The 20,129-nt window shown below is 39.8% G+C and overlaps 1 protein-coding gene across 4 annotated transcripts; it reads right to left on the bottom strand.

Annotated features, from left to right (window-relative positions):
• Positions 1–686: 686 nt before the first annotated feature.
• On the bottom strand, positions 687–20,023 carry prdm2a (PR domain containing 2, with ZNF domain a). 4 transcript variants are annotated; one of them, XM_064923068.1, is made up of 4 exons: positions 19,946–20,023; positions 18,533–18,593; positions 8,789–13,304; positions 687–5,539 (listed from the first exon to the last, which is right to left on the bottom strand). In XM_064923068.1, exons 3-4 carry the CDS (start codon positions 13,208–13,210, stop codon positions 5,525–5,527), a joined length of 4,437 nt encoding a protein of 1,478 aa, XP_064779140.1. In that variant the 5' UTR covers positions 13,211–13,304; positions 18,533–18,593; positions 19,946–20,023; the 3' UTR covers positions 687–5,524. The 4 variants fall into 4 exon arrangements, with proteins under 4 accessions (XP_064779140.1, XP_064779141.1, XP_064779142.1 ...); XM_064923069.1 differs by having other exon boundaries at positions 19,941–20,009; XM_064923070.1 differs by lacking the exon at positions 19,946–20,023 and adding an exon at positions 19,563–19,580.
• Positions 20,024–20,129: the final 106 nt, after the last annotated feature.

Raw genomic sequence — 20,129 nt, 5'->3', positions numbered from 1 at the left:
TCTCTTCTTTAAAGATCTGTGTGCACACTCCAGAGTACACAGACTCCTCGCTGAGGTCAACGCCACACTCTCGCAGGTGTTCCTCGTAGAAAATCAGATTTCCTTTTACCAGCTGTTGAAATGCCAGCTTTCCCAGTGACAGAATGCTCTCTTCATTCCAGTGTGGATGTGTCTCATCGTTCCTATGATATTTCTCAATCATCTGTTTTTTTGACTTAGTGGTGGGTACCACGGTTTGAGGTCAGGTGCTATGGGCCAGGACATATTGTAATCAATAGGATGTGTCAATAGCCACTACTAAACCCCTGCAAACTTTCATAACAGCTAACCAAAAACCATCCTTATCATGTACAAAATTGCATGGCCAAACCAAGTCAACTGGATATACAGCACTTCGTTTGAAGGTACTTAAGGTTGATCTGGCTACAAATTCAGGTTTTTGGATGTCGCAGGATAAGGATTTGTCAGCTCCTGCAACAGGACAATGATGCACCTGTCAATTGAAACAGATCTGAATTAAATTGCAGGATAATTATAACAGAGCAGGAGAGCTTATAAATCACTGAAAATCGTTCAAATACCAAACAGAGGTGCTCTTCCAGTACTTTCTTAGTGCCAAATTCAAGTCCAAGCACCTTGTACGTATCCTGTAGTACCAAGAACACCAGCACAGAATCAACACTTCATTAACTTAACATTCCCCATTTATTTTGAACACAACTAAAAAAAACGACATTTCAGAAATGTATGCAACAGTGCAAATCATACACAAAAGAACCGTTCAGGTTGATACATGATTTAAATTAATAAATATACATGACTTATTTTACACTTTGAGATGCTACAAGCACTTTTCACAGTTATATAACATTGTCCACATATCTGACACTCAAGTCAGTCTGCTATGAAACGGGGGAAACTACACCAATCCCAGGTTACAACAATCTTTCTAGGATTAAAACAAACTATGAATACTGTTTTACAAACATTTATCCCAATTCTAAAACCAAACATACCCTGTTTTGGTTACCCTTATTTCTCTGATTCATTTTGTGAGCCAACAGTGAAACTTCAATATGTATACTATACACAGTATGCATGTTATCTATTTAAGTTTAGAAGCTATTGTGATTATTCTTCCAAGTATATTAATCAAACTTTTGCCACATGTATATTATCAATCAAGACACAGGTTCATTCTATGAATTACACAAGTTGCCAGTAGGTAACATCTTAACAAATAGACAATGACCTGTTAATGTTTTGTATTAACCTAAAAACACAGAAAACTGCTTATACACCCCAATGTCAGGTGAATGGATTGAATGAAACAAAAGAACCACATTTCTCCAGTAATTAAAACATCCCCAAAACCCTCTTCATTCAAGAGCAAGATAGATAAACATTAACAGAAGATACTGTAAACTATATCTGTAAGACGGAATTCAATAATGGTACACCGCCCATTCGATGACTAATGCCTCTAGAAAACTAAAGTTTGATATTGCTCCTATAGCCTACAGGTGTTTATTTGTCTATGAATTTGAGAGGGGTTACAATTCACCAGCCCCATTCCTCAGCTGTATACCAAGACAAGTGGCGGGCTGCATCTTTGCTGTAAAACAAATCCCAGAATGTAGCTTTAATATGGGCCATTTCAATATTTTCCATGAACTTACGCACCTCGCACATTTTTTATGACCCCAACAGCAGCAAGTTATCGATGGGGCAGTGTGTATGCAAAGAAGGTTCCCATTATAACATACTTTTACTCGTCTCTTAAACTATGTGAAAGCAAGCAAAACAAATGAAGAACACCTGAAAAGCACTTTTATTTGCCTTTGTTGTTTTAATATTGATAGGAGTAAAGGACGAAAAAAACAAATCGTTGTGCTTTTTAATTTGGGATGAAATTGTGTAATAAAATAATAAATAAACAAAAATTCCCTTTCCAAATCTCAAGTGCTTAAATCTTCACTTGCACCCAATTACCAACTGAAACGTCATCAACAAGAAAAAAATGAAGTCTTTTTAAATTCTCATGGCAAAGCCAGAACATTTCAGTCATTAGAAAAGGGGATAATAGGAGACCATTTATAATTACTGTCGAGAAATTGAAATTAATTTAAGCCCCATTTACTGTAGGTTCCTAGTGCAGGTTTCTTGTCTCCCATAATCCATTAAATTAAACTCATTACATAACATTTTTCCTAAAACATCTCTAAATAATTGATTCCCTTTAAAGATGGGAAGTGTCACTGTCCGCCCCACAGCCGTTGTTATTGCTTATGTCGACGAAGCAGAGGTGGGGAGTGTATCAAGGGGAAAAAATACAGTGTTGTTGTTTGCAGGAACTTCTTTGTTGTTGTAATATTGTACATGAACGTGGCAGCTTCACCCTTAAGGATTCTAGCTTTAACTAATAAATAGGATAACCACGTAAAATATGCAAAAATATTCCACTAGTCGTTAACAATTGTTACTGGTATGTAATGCTTGATATTTGAAGAATACAATTGATCAATTGTCTTAACATAATACGAAACCAACTCCACATGCATAAATATTGTTCCACTGTTAACCTTTTCACCTTCCAAGAACAAGAAGTCCAATAAATTAAACTGGTTAAGCCATTGCTTGCAAAAACATTAAAAGTGCCAGATGTTCATCAGTTAAAATTAACTTTTTTTTCATGGAATTAAAGTAGTCTGGGATCTGTTCTATTGTAATTTCAATTATTGATATCTATACAGTCAAACATTTGGACACACCTATTCATTCCAGGGTTGTTGTTTTTTGTGTGCCATTTTCTACATTGTAGAATAATAGTAAATACATCAACACTATGAAACACCACATATGGAATCACTTAGTAATCCAAAAAGTGATTCTTCAAAAGTAGCCAGCCGTTGCCTTGATGACAGCTTTGCACACTCTTGGCATTCTCTCAACCAGCTTCCTGAGGTAGTCACCTGGAACGCATTTCAATTAACAGGTGTGCCTTGTTATAAGTTTGTGGAATTTCTTTCCTTCTTAATGTGTTTGAGTCAATCAGTTGTGTTGTGACAAGGTAGAGGTGGAATACAGAAGATAGCCCTATTTGGTAAAAGACCAAGTCCAAATTAGAAATATATTTAGATTCGTTTTTTGGTTACTACATGATTCCAAATGTGTTATTTCATAGTTTGACGTGTTCACTACTATTCTACAATGTATAAAATAATGTATTCAAGATGTTTAATTACTTACAGAATTCACCTTTAAAGCGGAGATCCGCATTGGGCGAAACAGCACCACAGGGGTTTTGCAATGTTAATTGTTTTCTTAGCTCACGATGAGTTATAACTGTCTTTGAATTTGCATACAAGCTATATGGAAATCCCTGTGAACTAAGCATTGCATGTAATGTGAGTATGAAGCCTTGCCTAAAATAGTTCACATAATTCAATTCAAGTTATATTGTAACAATATCAATAGCGAATATCCGTGTTTGACATTGAATGAAAGATTTCAGAACATATATATATTTTTTTAAGTTCTCTAAATAAGCTTTGTTGTACAATTAAAAGGTAAAATACCCTGCATTTAAAAACAGCAGCAATAATCTAAAGAATGCATGGCTTGTGAAATTATACCTAGAGTAAATATAATCCTTCTACAACCATAAGACCCACTAATAATGTCATTATTTAAATTGCTTTTCTGCAATAATCACTGATCTGGTTTTCAAGTCTTTTGTTAAAAATGTAACCAGAACCATGCATAATGCCCATTCACTAATAATGAGCAACTTCTGTCGGAGGCATTATAGAAAATTATTAACACAGGTCTCAAACAATCTCTCAATGACAAGTCCACGACGAACAGTAGACGGGGGTCCCCGTCTGTTTGAGATAAGGATCTCAAACAGACCATTTAAAAATATTTAAAAAACTTGCCATTTCCTCAACGAGGATGATGTCATCTTCCTGAGGAGGATGAGCTGGCCAATCAGCAGTCTACTTGCATGAATAATTTTAATGACTGGTATACACCCAGCTGCTTTTTAACATAATTAAAAAGAATTGTAAGAAAAAATATTTGACTCGTATTGTAATTAAATATAGATCATATTTCATAGACATCTGGAAACACTGGACAGCTACTTTAAAAAAGGTAGACTTTGGAGACAAAAACTCAAGACAAAAATAACAGCTTTAAACTGTATAACCGATGCACCATAACAATGCACCATAATTCCAAGGTCGTGTAATGCGTTAAAAAAATATATACTGATGAATAAGATATTTGGCTTTTGAAGTTCCATTTCTTACCAATCTCTACAGCTTCCGTCCAAAAACAAATTGTGTGAAATGACGTCAACACATACTGGAGGAGTTACTGGCGAACTAGAAGTGGCTAACAAACTAGCTACGTCGGTCACGCCGCGCATGATCAGAATGACATCGATTAACCACCCAAGGCACACCCCATTTCTGTTTGACAATAAGTTGGACCTAACCTCCAGGGGGTCCCCATTAGAAACATTACTTTACTATAATAGAGGAGATTAACCTTTTTATGCGTTTTGGTTTCCATATGACAGATTGTCAGACCAAACCTAAAATGCAAATGAGAGTTGAAACCACTGTCAGAGAAGAAGAGGTGATCTCTCATCTTTGTCATTGTGAGTGCCAGGGGGCTGGGCTTGGTGTGTGTAAATGCGAAGGTACAACATGAGAAACATCAGACAAACGCTCATAAAAACATTTTTTTTTTTTAAATGGATTCATGAGATTTGGAAGGCATTTGGAATATCGCGCTAGACATACATTCCAATGAATCAAATATCGCCCAGCTCTAGATTTTTATACTCACATTCCATGCATTGTTTACCTCTCAGGGCTTTCCTTGGAGCTTATATTAAAATTCGAAATTCTAATTCACATAACTCCGAGGTATGACAGTTATTACGATTACGTTAAACATTTGGAAAACTATCCTTTTAAGAGATCCAGAGTTTCACTTGTTGATGATCATTCAAACCTAAAAAGTGTGGTTTGAAATTGGACAGACTGAGTGAGAAAGGGGCAATCTCGTACTACAATAAATTGGTAGCATGCATTTAAGTTCCAAATAAAAAGGCCACATAACAGTACACATATAGCTCACTGAAAAAAAAATGTGATAACTGCATGCCCCTATGATTGCCACTTGCAAACCGCACTAGTTATTCATAGGGATGGGCTTTTTAAATTAAGTATTTTTTTCAGATAATCATCAAGATGACTTATTCTGTGATGCACGTGCCCATCAAAGGTAAAGTTTCTCAAAGTGCACAGCAGTCTTTTCCAAACATTCTGTGAAAAGGACAAGAAATGCACAACAAAAATGTTCTCTGAAAGCCTCCATACATTGTCCGATTGCACCTACCCACTGCTGCATTCGCCATCTCTTCTTGCATTTGTATTTATTTCATTAAGCCTCCACAAATGTATCATGATCCACAACTTTCCACTGTCTGAAGCAGTCCATTGGATGAATCTCAAATTGAAGGATCCTGAGAATATAAAAATTAAATGTGAGAAAAGGTGCAACTTTAATTAATCCCCCTTAATTACAAGTGTACACTCGTCAGTCAAATAGGGGGTGCCTTTATTTGTCGTGTTTCACACATGTACATGGGTGTAACCTGTACAAGTGTGAGGTGTGAAATGCAAATGTACTTTTTGCATATCCCTCTCCAAGACACTAGTCACCACCAGGGATCAGCCATTATCTGTGTTTTCCATCAGCGCTAGCCATCGGCTAAATAGCCAATAAGACTCATTGCAAGCCGGCTACTTTTTGCACTTCATTAATTAACTAGGCTTCTTTTCATATAAAAGTTTCAATTCGCTAGTCAGACAAGTCAGAATAGCCTTCTCCCGGAATGAACGATATGCATCTTCTAGTGATCTATTGATAGGACAGGGAAAAACTGCTGGTTTGTCAGTCCCCTGTCTGTCCCTCTCGGTACCGGTGTTATTTTTGTGCTCTGTGGTTGACTTTGGTCAACATTTATTTTCACAGAGGGAGAGCATGATGCTTCTTCATTGTCTCCTGTGAACTCATTTTTAGGTGTTGTGTAATGTAAGCGGTAACTATGAGTGGAAATCCACAAATTGTTGTTTTGTGCCACATTCATTTATTTTATTTTGCGTGTTTCATAGGCCTACACAGCCACGGAGTCAGGGCACATAGGCTACATGCTACTGTGCACTTTGATTGACAACCGAACAACAAGTGTTGACTAGTTCAGTGCCAGGTCCCCAACTCCGGTCCTCTACCGCACCCAATTGTGTTGTAGCCCAGGACAAACATACCACTGGACTAGTTTATAAAAGGTGTCGAACTGATTTAATAAACAGTTATTTGTCAATGGTATTGCATCGGGACAAGTAAACCAAATATCTTGTTTGTATTTTCATAGGATTCGAAGCCCATGTCGATACTTGCCAGTGACTAAGGACTCTTTGTGATGAGTTGTTTGTGAACAGCTCTTTTTTGAACAAAACTGCAGATAAATTATGAAAACATTTGATGAAGATATTGAATCCGCACTGCAGGAACAATAAATAGGTAGTGGCGAGAGGGACTCATTCAAGTCCAAAATATGAAAAAGAAAACACATATGACATTATTAAATATATTGATATAGACTTACTGATTTGATTAAAGTGTTGACAATGGAGTAGTCAACATGTTAAACACGTGCATTCTTAAATCTAGTCATGCTACCTAGCTAGCAACCTGAACTTGACAACTGACTAAACTACGCACAAATGTAGATGGCACAGGAATAACTGAGAAGGAATAGGCTACTGAGAGCAAGTGTGTGTAAAGTTACCTGAACAGTACAGATTAGTTATAGTGTTTTCATAACATTGTTGGACAAGTTAAAAAAGCTATTTGTTCTTTGAATCCATAGCCAGTTCTTTCTTCCTATAGTCACACTCATTTAGAATGCCTAAAGCTTTAACAGTACTTAAAGCTGTGTGTGTGTCCGTGTACAAGTATCACAAGAACATTGATGAGAGGGAGTAGACCTACTTAAACATTGGGAGCATTAATAGCTGTATGTTAGTGACTTTAGTATTGTTTACGGTGGAAATGCTATTAAAACATTCTGATGTAGATATTGTGTTTCCTTATAATCAAAGCATTGTATGCCTGTAACTCAAGGCACTGCTTTGAGTTGCCTTGCTAAAGAACGATGTAATGAAATCCACATGGGCTGATTCACTTGACCCCTTCTTAATACAGCACTCTGCCCTACTCATTGATGTACCTTTAACTTGTATTGTTTTACTTGACAATTGGTACTGGTGTTTTCCCTAAGATTTAGAAAGCGTCACGTCCTCCCCATACAGAAAAGGTGGAGATCCTTCTGACTTAGATAATTACAACCCAATCGCCAACTTATCTTGCCATGTTAAGGTATTAGAATCCCTGACCAACTCCCAGCTAAGAACTTTGGTAACTTCACTCTATTCTAAATATGCACCAATCTGGTTTTAGATCTGGACAATGCTGTTTCAGCCACTATGCTTGTTTTAGATGTGTTGAATTGCCTAGATCATAAAAAACAACATTGTGCTGCTTTATTTACAGACCTTTCCGAGGCATTCGACACCATTTCTCGTCAAAAACGGTCTGAAATGGGCCTGGATGAGACGACTTGACAGACAGGACACAATGTTTGCTTTCTGATGGTGTCAAATCTAGTTTCCTCGATATTACGAAAGGTGTACTGCAGGGGTCGATTTTGGGAGCTGCTCTCTTTACTATTTATTTAAATATTATTGGTCTATGTATTAAATCCAGTAATATTCATCTGTATGCAAACGATACGGTTATGTATGCCATTGCACCGACTGCTGACAAAGCTAAGTTCGAGCTGCAATCTGATTTTGTTATATTACAGAAAGCCCTTGTTGATTAAAAACGTTTACTTAATGCAGGCAGAGGTAAATATATGTTCTGTGATTCACAGAACAATTTCTCAGATGGTCTACATATTCACTTATTGGATACTTCGCTCATGGAGCCTGTCGCTGCCTATAAATATCTGGCCGTTTGGATTGATAAAGATCTAACGTTAAAAAACAACTGATGAGCTAGTTAAACAGCTAACGTTTAAAGTAGGCTTATATTTTAGAAACAGATGTTGCCAATCCATGAACAGCTGGAAGCAGATTGTGCAGTCAACTTTCCTGCCAGTTCTTGACTATGGTGATACTATTTACCAGAATGCAGCAGCAACTACTCTTAAACCTTTGGATGCATTCTTCGCTTTATTACAGATGACAGTTTTAATACTCATCACAGCATCCTGTATCAGAAGGTCGTCTGGGCTTCACTAAGCTCCCGTAAATCAATTCATTAGCCCGGAACTCTCTGGCTGGCAACTTTTTCTATTTGGCTGGCTACTCCATGTACTTGTGGAAAACACTGCATTAAGGGTTACATGTGCCTTGCTCAAGGTCAGATCGACAGATTGCACCTAGTCGGCTCAGTGATTCGAACTAGCAACCTTCCGGTTACTGACCCAATGCTCTAACTGCTAAGCTACCTGCTGCACTTGTTCACTCATTCCTCATGTATTCAAAAGTATTGGATTGATGCAAGCATGGCTGGAGATGAATCTCGACCATATTCCTCACACCAGTCCGTTATTTTTAAATCCATGAGGGGGAATGTATGAGTGCACACTTCGGGAGAAGGGTAGAGAATTCTAATGTTAGCTATGATTTCATGCATAGAATACCTGCAGATCCCCTGGTGGCTCCTGACTGGTCAGCTGTTCTTCCTTTGCTGAATCTGTGACGACAATCTGCTGTAGACTGCGGGTCACTGGTCCCCTCACCCTTCCACTCTGACTGCAGGGGTGCTCATCCACCTGTGGTGGTTGTTGGTGGGATTTCACCATTGTAATGTTAGAACGAATTTCCTTCACACCATGCTGCATCCTACTGCCTTGACGTTGTGGGGAGTTGAAAGGGCGAACAAGAGATAGTGCAGTCAGTTTGGGTGCCTGCTGCGGTGTTTGGACACTTGCCATTGCAATGATGGCTTTACTTTTTTTGTTTGACAGGACTTTATGAGCTGGTAATATGGCTGTCCTCTTTGTTGGACTTGAACTATGGGCTCTGCTTTTCTGTTCATGGTCAGATTTCTCTTCCAAATGAAGGACTTCTCTGCGAAGGTGGCCGTTATTTTCCTTAGTGTAAGAGATACTGCCATCTTTCCTTTTCTTGGCCTCTTTGGCAGCAGGTTTCCTGGGGCAGACGGCCATGTGCTTGGTCCGGCTGCGGCGGTATGTGAATTCTCTCATGCAATGTGGACAGACATAGATCTCTTGCTCCTCATCGACTAGAGAAGACGTTTTCTTTGTCAAAGAGGTAGACTTACTCCTCTGTGAAATGGCCCTCTGTACCAGCTGTTTTTTCCTTTTGTTGAGTGCATTAAGCTTCAACTTGGCAGGTGGCTCCTGATTGAGTTTGGGACGATTTGTTTGACTTGCCGTGTGTAGAGCATTTTGGCCATTTGTGGAATTAGTAGAGGACAGTACTCCATTTTGGGCTTTTGCAAAGTGACGAAGAGGAATGGGGTTCTTATTGGGTGTGTAGCGTCTTTTGTCACTGGCATTTGCACAGGCAAGAATGTGTTTGTGCAGCTCTGGCATGTTATCAAAGCTTTTGCCACATTTAGTGCATCGGATAGCAGTGCTGAAGGTTTGTGGGATGTTGTGGGTGGTGAAGTTGGTAGCTGAGGCTACAGAGCCAACAGGTGTCCGGTTGTGATAGGGAAACGGAGGCGGCTTAAAACTGGGATAGTGTTGGTTGATGCCAAGGCAAACATCCAGGCCTTTGGGTTTACCTCCCTCAGAAGCCATTATCTTTATTGTGGTAAAGAGTTCCTCAGTAGCGTCATCTAATTCTCCCTCATCTTTTATGACAGGTTTATTGGACTCCGCCATGGCACAGTAGGACAAAGCCTCTGTGCCACCTTTTGTTGCATTGTTATAGTTCTGGGGTCGTAGCTTGCCATTTTCTTCCTCTGTGTATTTGCATTCCTGGCCAGGGTGCAACTCCTTTTGATGATGTTTCAGGTTGCAAAGATAAGCAAATTCCTTTGTACATGCGCAGCAAACATAGCTCTTGCCGACGCCATGGAGGGTTGACCTGTGATCAAGCAATGCCGTGGGCTTTCCAAAGAGTAGCACACAGAACTCACATTTGTATGGCCATTCATCAGAATGCTCACTTACATGATGACCCAGTTCCTTCATTGAATGAAAAAGCTTATCACATACATTGCATATGAATTCCTTCGTGAAAGTCTCTTGTAGCTTGGAGAGGGTCTCATTTGAGGATTCTTCCACTTGACTTGTGCCCTCAGAGGGAGGTGGCGTTTTAGAGGGGCAGATAGATATGTCCTCTGATACTACCTTTTGGTTTGATTCCGTTTTAATAATGGCAGGAACAGGGGAGGAAATGGATTCTTGACGAGTTGGACATTCAGATATGACTGCAGACAGCGTTGAAAGGGTAACCGATTGCTCTAAAGAAGATACTAAAATAGTAGGGTCAACGGTTTCATGAGGCAAGGACAGAGGCTGCTGCTGATTTATGACAATTTGCGCAGGTGCTGTGGATTCAAAATTATTCTCTTGGAAATCAATTGTGGTAGGGACAAGGATCTCTGGGGTCTCAAGAGCAACTGTGCATTCAATTACAACAGTATTATTAGTAATGTCAAAGGAGTTGATAAGGGAATCGTTTAGAGTTAAAGCTGGAGAGCATGTTGGCACTTCAAATCCAATGTTGGATTCAATTGTGGTAGTGTTCAGAGCTATTTGATTTAAAGTGTGATCTGTGAGAAACACATGCCCTTGTAGATTGAGAGTTGGGTCAAGGGGTTTAGAGATGGCAAGTTGGCTTGCAGAATTAGAGGTAGCCCAATCTGGCAAAGCAGCTCTCCACTCACACTCAGCTGAATTCAATGAATCTTCTGTGCAGATTATTAAAGGATTAGGAGATATTTTAGAGGCCAATACTTGAAGGATAGGTTGATTTGTGGAATTGCTAGAGGAAGATGTTGGTGGTGCTAAAACAGTAATTAGCGACGGAGCAGTGGGTAAGATTGGATGTGGAGATGGGGAAGCAAGTGCTATGGTGCATGGTGAGATCGATTGCCTGGTGACTGAAGCTAGAGAGGAAGGGGATGGACTAAGTGCTGCAGAGGGAAAAGTTAATCCGAACACCTCGCCTTCAGTAGCAGGTGACATATCCGAAGCAGTAACTATGGCTAAGTCTGTAACTAACGGTGCATCATGATTTTCTAATATACTTAATTTTTGCTCTGCAGCAACCTCTAGGTTTGCGTACTCATTCATCAGAACCTTCTCCAACATGCTGGTGTTTGGCTTCCTCTTTTTATTTAAGGGCTGTGGAACTAAAATTCTCTTTGCTTCCGAATCTGCACTCTTTCTGTGCACACTCAAGTCCAACACAGCTTCCCGCAGCGCTTCGTCTTCACTTTTCTTGACAGCATTTGAGAGGTCCAAAGGTTGCTGGTTGCAGGAACAACCCCCACTCATTGGGGACCATCCCTCTGGCAAGACACGAGTTGTCATTGTATCGTTTACTTGTGGACTGTTGGAGATCTCACTCTCATCATTGCTGGATAAACTGCATGCGGGTGAACTGCATTGGCTCTCTGACGTTGGGGCATTGACAGCAATAGAAACACCCACATCGGTTGCTGTGCTTTCAACATTCGACATAGGGCTTTGTTGTGGTGAGTTTGGGGGAGACCCGGTCCTTCTTTTAAACCTCCCCAATCCTGCTGGGAGGACAGTCAGGGAAAGTGGTGAACACAGCTTCTGGCCTTCTGTGATCAGGGCAAAGCTGGGTTTGAAACCATCTTGCATCTGTAAGAGCTGTTTCAGCTTAGGTGACAGATAAACTGTTCTCTCTCTCTGAAGGATAGTAGACTCTGTGTTCTGAGGAATGAGACTTTCGATCAAAGATGACACAATTGATGATGAAGAAGAGGACAAAACTTCCGATTCTAGTTCCGTTTTGATTTGGGGTAGAAGAGGTGGTGTGGCAGTTCTCCTTTTTGTCAAGGGTTGACCAGGTATCCCTTTTCCTGTGTGAGTAGCAGTCTCTACTTTAAGAGCCTGACTGATCTGGGCAGGATTAATAATCACAGCATTTAGTCCGACTAAAGTAGCAGATCCAGAGTTCACTTCAACTACCTCACAGCCGCTGACAGTGCTTGTTGATACAATCTTCCCATCTATATAAAAGCTGAGGTTCTCAGAGATGTTACCAGAGATATCCAGCATATATTGCTCCTCTTGGTCACTTTCGATCTCAAGAACTGCTACTGGGCTTGTGTTGTTGGTATCCTGTTGAGATTTAATAGGGGGTAGCTTTGGATATTTTGCTTCCTGCAACAGTGGGGCTTCCTTACCTATGAGCCGGAGATGGCGCTCGTGGATCCTGCGCTGATGTCGTCGCATGTTTGTATGCGTGCTAAAAACCTTTTTGCAATACTTGCAAGTGTGACCACCCTGTAATTCTCCATGTTCATCTGACGTAGACGCCGGTTCTCTGTCTGCCAAAACAGAGGCACTGGAGCTACTGGGAGAAGACACACATTCTGGACCGTTGCGCTGTAGGGCAGAAGTTGGAGGCTCCACAGGCTTTATTAAAGATCCAGGCCTTGCCTTTGCATTTTCATGTCTCCTCTCATGCCGTCGCCGGCCAATTTTTGAGCCAAAGGACTTGCTGCAGTACTTACACTTAAATATGTGTGTGTGGTGGTTAGCTAAGGTGTGGATGTGTATGTGACGTTCTAAGCCTTGCTTGCTGGTAAAATTTCTTTCACAGAATTGGCAGGGAAATGAGTCCTGGAGCTCTACATCAGGGTCATGGTCAGGATCCTCTGGGAGCTCAGGGGTTGCTGAATGGGAGACCGATCCTAAATCCTGCTTCAGGTCACAGCCTTTGGCCTCAGGTTTTTGGCAAATTGTGTTTGAATCTGCCAGCTCATCCGTTTCCATGGACATTAAATAAAGACTGCAGTGAGTTTCCTCAAGTTCCTTATCCTCCATCTCCTCCTCTAAATGGTCATCGTCTCCCAACTCTGAGATGTATAAAGTGTGAGAGTCTTCCATGGCCTTGGGAAGCTGCGTACTCTTCTCTTTGGAGTCCTCTGACACAGCAAACTTTTGTAGGGATCGGCAGGTGGGAGAACCTCTCAGCTCAGACCTATGATTGAACAGATATACAAATTAAGATCCTGTCATTTAATATCCATTTAGCCCCATATTGACAGCTCAACATTCTATTTGCCTGCTTGCAAGACAACGTCTTCCGAACCCCCAGTTAATCAAACTTTCCAATGGCCTGCTCGGTGCAGTACATTTTAAAACTCTAAAACAGGAAAAAAAAATATGTTCCATTTGTATTTATCAAAGGGTCAATGTGGAGTTGGTACATACATTTTTGGACAACTATAGCTTCAAAACAAGGGCTAGGTATTGCCAAGGATCTCACGATATGAGCACGATACTTAGGTGCCAATAAGATATATATTGGGAAAGTCCATTTGAATTCAATCACTTTTTGATAACACCCCTTTTTATTTGAACGAAACCTTTCATACAAAATGTGTCCTTGTAGAAGATGTGTTCAGAAAGTGACTTTTTGTACCTGAATGCCAAAACAGTCAAGAGATAAAAGGTGCTCAAAGTTGACTTATTTTACATACCCCAGACATCCACGCCTTATTTCATCACGGGAAAAGTTAAACAGTTGAGATTGTTATCATTTAAAAGCTTACAAAACAGGGTTGTCAAACTATTTCATAATTTCTTGATTATTATTTTAAATTTATGAAATGTATGTAATTTGTTTTTACCATGGGGAATGGAGACACTTCAGGAATTAAAGCTAAGCAAAGAGACGTATTCAATCTACTAACACTAAACGTGCTTGTAATATAAGAAACACCTATTTTTTGTATTTTGATCTTGAAAAAATGTTTATTAGAGGTATGGGGAGCGCCATCTTGAATTGCCATAGTAATGACTCCCATGTCTCATTGGTAGGAGTGAATAAATTGTAAGTTTTTGCATGGAGGAAAAAAAAGATTTAATTTATTTCATGAATATTCATTAGTCTCGACATAGAACCCGTCGGGTGATTGGTTGAGCCTTAAGTGCGTGACATCACTCTGAGCATTTATCAAAACATGGCGGACAATTTCTCTCACCTCGGATCTGAACCCAGTAGTAACCACCAACTTCAATAGCTATGTTTCCATTAACTTGTGCAGTGATTTTTTTGTTGACATTTAGAAAGTTTGCATTGAAAATATGACAATTTCCTTCTAGGGTGCGTCTCCATTTACCCATCTTGTGTCGATCAAAACAGCTGGATGAAATGGTGTCACACCTACAAAAAAGATATAATAATTACAAACTAGTGTCCAATAAAAAAATGTAGTGGTTGAAGTGTTTCCATTGCCCATTTTGGCAAATTACTCATTAATAAATTGCCGACATGTACAGTGGGGCAAAAAAGCATTTAGTCAGCCACCAATTTTGCAAGTTCTCCCACTTAAAAAGATGAGAGGCCTGTAATTGTCATCATAGGTACACTTCAGCTATGACAGACAAAATGAGAAAAGAAAAAAAATTCAGAAAATCACATTGTAGGATTTTTAATGAATGTATTTGCAAATTATGATGGAAAATAAGTACTCGCGACAAATCTAGTGACTTTTTCTGGTGTTATTGGAGACTGACGTGAAAGCACGTATCGTTCTTACTCTTTGAGGGCCCCACCCCCGTCCCAAAGCACTCACAGGCGGGCCAGTCCCTCCCAGCCGCAGTCAGAGCAGGAGATGTTCACCCCTCCGTGACCACCCATCCGTGACAGACGGCCGCTGGCCGCCCTGGCTTACATTCAGGGCGGGATGTAAATGTACTAAAAGAAAATAAAAATACTAAGTAACTCCGCCAGAGTGTCTCCTTTGTGTCACTTTTGCCGGTCCCAAGCCCGGATAAAGGAGGGTTGGAATTGTGACATTAAAAAAAAACAAGAACCGACAGAAGAAAGTTCATTTGTGGTTCTAAATATATTTAGGGTGTTTTTTACTCACTTTGTCTCTCCCATGATATTATTCCTCTCTCCTACAGCGTCCATCACAATTACACGCACATGGCCAATTAGGCAAATTAATCGATGACATAATTTAGCGACTTTCAGGACAGCCAATATCTACTTTCCTTACTGAATGAAGAGTTGGCAACACGGACTGGGATTAGATAGAAGACTACAATAGACTACATGGGAAAGAAGACTACAATAAACTCCCTGAACCCAATGATCGTGTGTGCGACAGTCAAGAATCGAGGGATTACACTGGCCATGAAGTAGCCAACAAGCTAGCTAATCGTGGATGCCAAAACACACAGCTATCTAGTCTTTGTAGCTCAAGGGCACACAATCTACACTAGCCAACTGGTTAGACATGATTACACCATGGGCAACAATAACTGGTGACTAGTTCATTTTCAGTCAACTATTTTCAACTTGACCATCGCATTTAGGAGGATAGGTAATTACTGAAATGCAGCTAGCTAGATCACTGGCCAGGCAGCAGTCACTAACTAAATTGTGGATGCATGACCCATTCTTTGATACATTTGGGTTAACTTGCTCATTATCAAGCAACATGTAAAGATGGTTTGTGGAAAGGTAAAAATAGTTTTTTGAATGATCGCACGGTGAAACCTGATGAGGCATTCATTTACTTCACTAATTAATTTGGTGATCAAACTGAGTTTCCCAAGTCGTTCGATCGGTGCAAGACAACTGGGAACTCAAGGTCAAACCATGACGTCAGTAATCCTGAAGTCAGATGTCTGTCTGAGCTCTATAAAGATGTCAAGAGTTACTGACTTGGAATTCCGAATTGAATGACCATTCAGTTCCCAAACTGAGGGATCGCCAGGGGGGGTACGTGTAGGCTTACACTGACGTTTTGATAACCGTGTAAATCTTTAGGACGAGGTGACTTATCAATATAGTCGCCTGTATTTAAGTGGCCCAGCCAGAGCCCGGACTTGAACCCGATCGAACATCGTCAGTCCCCCACCCAACCTGACAGAGCTTGAGAGGATCTGCACAGTAGAATGGCAGAGACTCCCCAAATACTGGTGTGCCAAGCTTGCAGTGTCATACCCAAGAATATTCTATGCTTTAATTGCTGCCAAAAGTGTTTCAACATAGTACTGAGTAAAGGGTCTGAATACTTATGCAACTGTGATATTTCAGTTTCTTTTATAAAATTAGCAAACATCTCTAAAAAAAAGTTTTTGCTTCATTATGGGGTACTGTGTGTAGATTTTAGAATAAGGCTGTAACGTAACAAAATGTGGAAAAAAAGGGGTCTGAATACTTTCATTAATATACAATACCAGTCAAAAGTTTGAACACACCTACTCATTCAAGGTTTTTTATTTTAGTTCACTATTAATTTACAATGTAGAATAATAGTGAAGACAAACTATGAAATAACACATATGGAATCATGTAGTAAGTTTTAAAAAAAGTGTTAAATCAAAATACTTTATATGAGATTTTTCATAGACACCTTTTGCCTTGATGACAGCTTTGCACACTCTTGGCCTTCTCTCAACCAGCTTCATGAGGTAGAAATTCCGCAAATTAATGCCTTTGAGCCAATCAGAAGTGACAAGGTAGGGTTGGTATACAGAAGATAGCCCTATTTGGTAAAATATCAAGTCCATATTATGGCAAGAACAGCTCAAATAAGCAAAGAGAAATGACATCAACTGTTCAGAGGAGAATGCTTTAATTAGGCCTTCATGGTCGAATTGCTGCAAAGAAACCACTACTAAAGGACACCAATGAGAAGAAGAGATTTGCGTGGGTCAGGAAACACAAGCAATGAACATTAGACCGGTGGAAATCTCCTTTGGTGTGTTTTTTTTGTTGTTTCCAACCGCTGTGTCTTTGTGAAACGCAGAGTAGGTAAATGGATGATCTCTGCATGTGTGGATCCCACCGTGAAGCAGGAAGTGTGAAGGTGCTTTGCTGGTGACACTGTCAGTGATTTATTTAGAATTCAAGGCACACTTTACCAGCATGGCAACCACAGCATTCTGCAGCGATACGCCATCCCATCTGGTTTGCGCTTAGTGGGACTATCATTTTTTTTCACAACAGGACAATGACCCAACCCACCTCCAGGATGTGTAAGGGCTATTTGACCAAGAAGGAGAGTGATGGAGTGCTGCATCAGATGACCTGGCCTCCAAAATCACCTGACCTTAACCCAATTGAGGTGGTTTGGGATGAGTTGGACCGCATAGTGAAGGAAAAGCAGCCAACAAGTACTCAGCATGTGTGGGAACTTGTTCAAGACTTCTGGAAACGCATTCCAGGTGAACCTGGTTGAGAGAATGCCAAGAGTGTGCAAAGCTGTCAAGGCAAAGGATGGCTATTTTGAAGAATCTAAAATATATTTTCATTTGTTTAACACTTTTTTGGGTACTACATGATTCCATTTGTGTTATTTCATAGTTTTGATGTCTTCACTATTATTCCACAATGTAAAAAATAGTAAATAATTAAGAAAAACCCTTGAATGAGTAGGTGTGTCCAAACTTTTGACTGGTAAAGTAATGTACTATCCAGACGAGAGTAGCTATTTGGCTAACTGTTAACTATTTAGAAAAGTAAAATAGCTACCCTGACAGTCTGCATTAATCCTTTTTGCACTAAATGTTTTGACTCATCACATATGCTGCTGATTCCTAGTTGTATGTAGATATCAGCGGAGGCTGCTTGGGGGAGGACGGCTCATAATAATGGCTGGAATGGAGTCAATGGAATGGAGTCAATGGAAAGGCACATATTTAATACCATTCCATTAAACTCCATTCCAGCCATTATTATGAGCCGTCCTCCCCTCAGAAGCCTCCGCTGATATGTACATATAACTAGGAATCAGTAGCATAATATGGACTTGATATTTGTGCACTGCTACATATATACCTCAATTATCTTGTACTGGTATCCCTTGATTATAGCCAAATTATCGTTTCTCATTGTGTATCTATTACGTGTTTTACTTTTCTATTACTTCTCTATTTTCTGCATTGTTTGGAAGGGCCCATAAGTAAGCATTCACTGTTGGTCCACTCCTGTTGTTAACAAAGCATGTGACAAGTAACATTTTATTTTACTGGTGAGCCTATATATTATTTGCAATTACGCCTCATGGATGTGAAATACAGATTAAATGCTTGGTATGTCACATGGTCTTCAAAAACACCTACTTACATTTGTATTTTCAGATAAGGGTGACCTAAACTACATGTTTTGTGTTACAAACCTGAGGATAGATATGATAAAACACATTTCAATTAGATTTGGGTTGAAGTAGTCCACTGCATGCTTACCATCTTCAGAATCGGTTCACTGCATCATTTTTGACTTTGCTTGCTTTGACCAGGCTTCTGTCTGTAAGAAGTGACAAACACATATAAGAATAAAGAAAATAGTAAGAGACTAGCAGCAAAACACCATTGTACATGACCTGACAATCTTACTGTAGTAGAAACAGCAGTGTTTTTTGCAAGCTCGCCTTGCTCTTTTGAGCCCCTATACAAGAAAATGTCAACGCAATGATGGCAGAAAAACAACCAGAACTACAGTTTGAAACATTCTGCCAGTGTCTAACATCGGGGTCAGCAACACATGCAAAGCAGGACCAGGGGAGAAGCTTTTGTCAAGGTCATTTGGACTGATTAGTATGCTATTGTAACAATTTTACAAAATGTACAGTAAATTTGGCAATAGTTTGGATGATGAATCCCTAACGTTAACTGTTTGACAGTACCAGTCACATTTGATTAGGAATGTATGAAAGTTACCATGACTCAAATGTTGTAGTTTTGTAGCAGAAAGGCCTTTGTTAGCTAATTGAAATCAATTGAAATCTAACTATTAGCTAATGCACTTGTCAAGACAAAAGACAAGGGTAACTAACGTTAGATATCGAGGCTAATGCACAGACTAGTCTCTAGACAGACAAAAAAAAGTAGATAGGGCTAGCCATTATTGTTAACAATGGGGCTCATGCTTCACGAAAGGGCATAGTCATCAGACCTTAACAAAATGTATTTTCATGAGATTGGTGATCACTTGAGTTAATGCAGCTAAATTAAGATTTGAGGCCCAGTCGACACATACCGTGTCATAGCAGAGCCTGTGCTGTACTGTTACCTCATCCAAAAACCAGCCTTAATTATATGAATAGATAACTATAGTTAGATACCAAATCAAGTTTCATATCATAATGCTCTATCCACATATTCGTGTTGGATCGCCTGCTGCATCACTTTAACGTTAACTACCGATCTTCAAAACAAACCAGGTTTCCGATATTGACATACTAACTAGCTAGTTATTTCAACACGGTTACCCTACGTAAGATATCATCAGCTGCACATTAGTCGCATCAACGTCACGGTTAGCTAGCACTTCCAAGCTGGCTAACGATAACACCTCGAGCTGTAGCTATCAACTCAAAAGGTCACTTGGCTGCAAGCTCATTGCGGACCCATTCCACTCGCCAGTTAGCTAACAGTACAGCTAAAACACACCGATAATCATTCTACAGCCACTCTACCAGCTGTCATTGACCGTTAACACAACAAACGTGTGGCTAGCTAACGAATGCTTTAGCTAAAGTTAGCTAACTGAGCAATGATAAGAGGGTTCACGTCGATGACATTACATGCACTTGAATGCAGTAGCTGCAATGCAGTTGATTATTCTTAGGGTATTTAGAATTTTTCAAAATACTTTACTGTGGATTAATCTTGAATAAAGCTTAGGGTATTCTTCAGTTGTAGGCTTGCATCTGTTATTGTCTTCCTTATGGTGCCATAACAGACTTGTTTCTGAAGTGTTCATTGGCTGCAATGTGGAGGTCAGAAATGTAGGACCAATCAACAATAGGTTTGTTGGGCTACGAGAGAAAAAAAGTCAGGG

Source organism: Oncorhynchus masou, chromosome 18, assembly GCF_036934945.1.
Source record: "Oncorhynchus masou masou isolate Uvic2021 chromosome 18, UVic_Omas_1.1, whole genome shotgun sequence".
Classification (NCBI taxonomy): Eukaryota; Metazoa; Chordata; class Actinopteri; order Salmoniformes; family Salmonidae; genus Oncorhynchus; species Oncorhynchus masou.
The sequence above is the reverse complement of the archived record's forward strand: the minus strand, read 5'-3'. Positions and strand labels throughout refer to the sequence as shown.

What these genes read in the sequence shown, in the direction of transcription:
- prdm2a (XM_064923068.1), bottom strand. Translation starts at nt 13,210, where the DNA reads ATGGAAGACTCTCACACTTTATACATCTCAGAGTTGGGAGACGATGAC.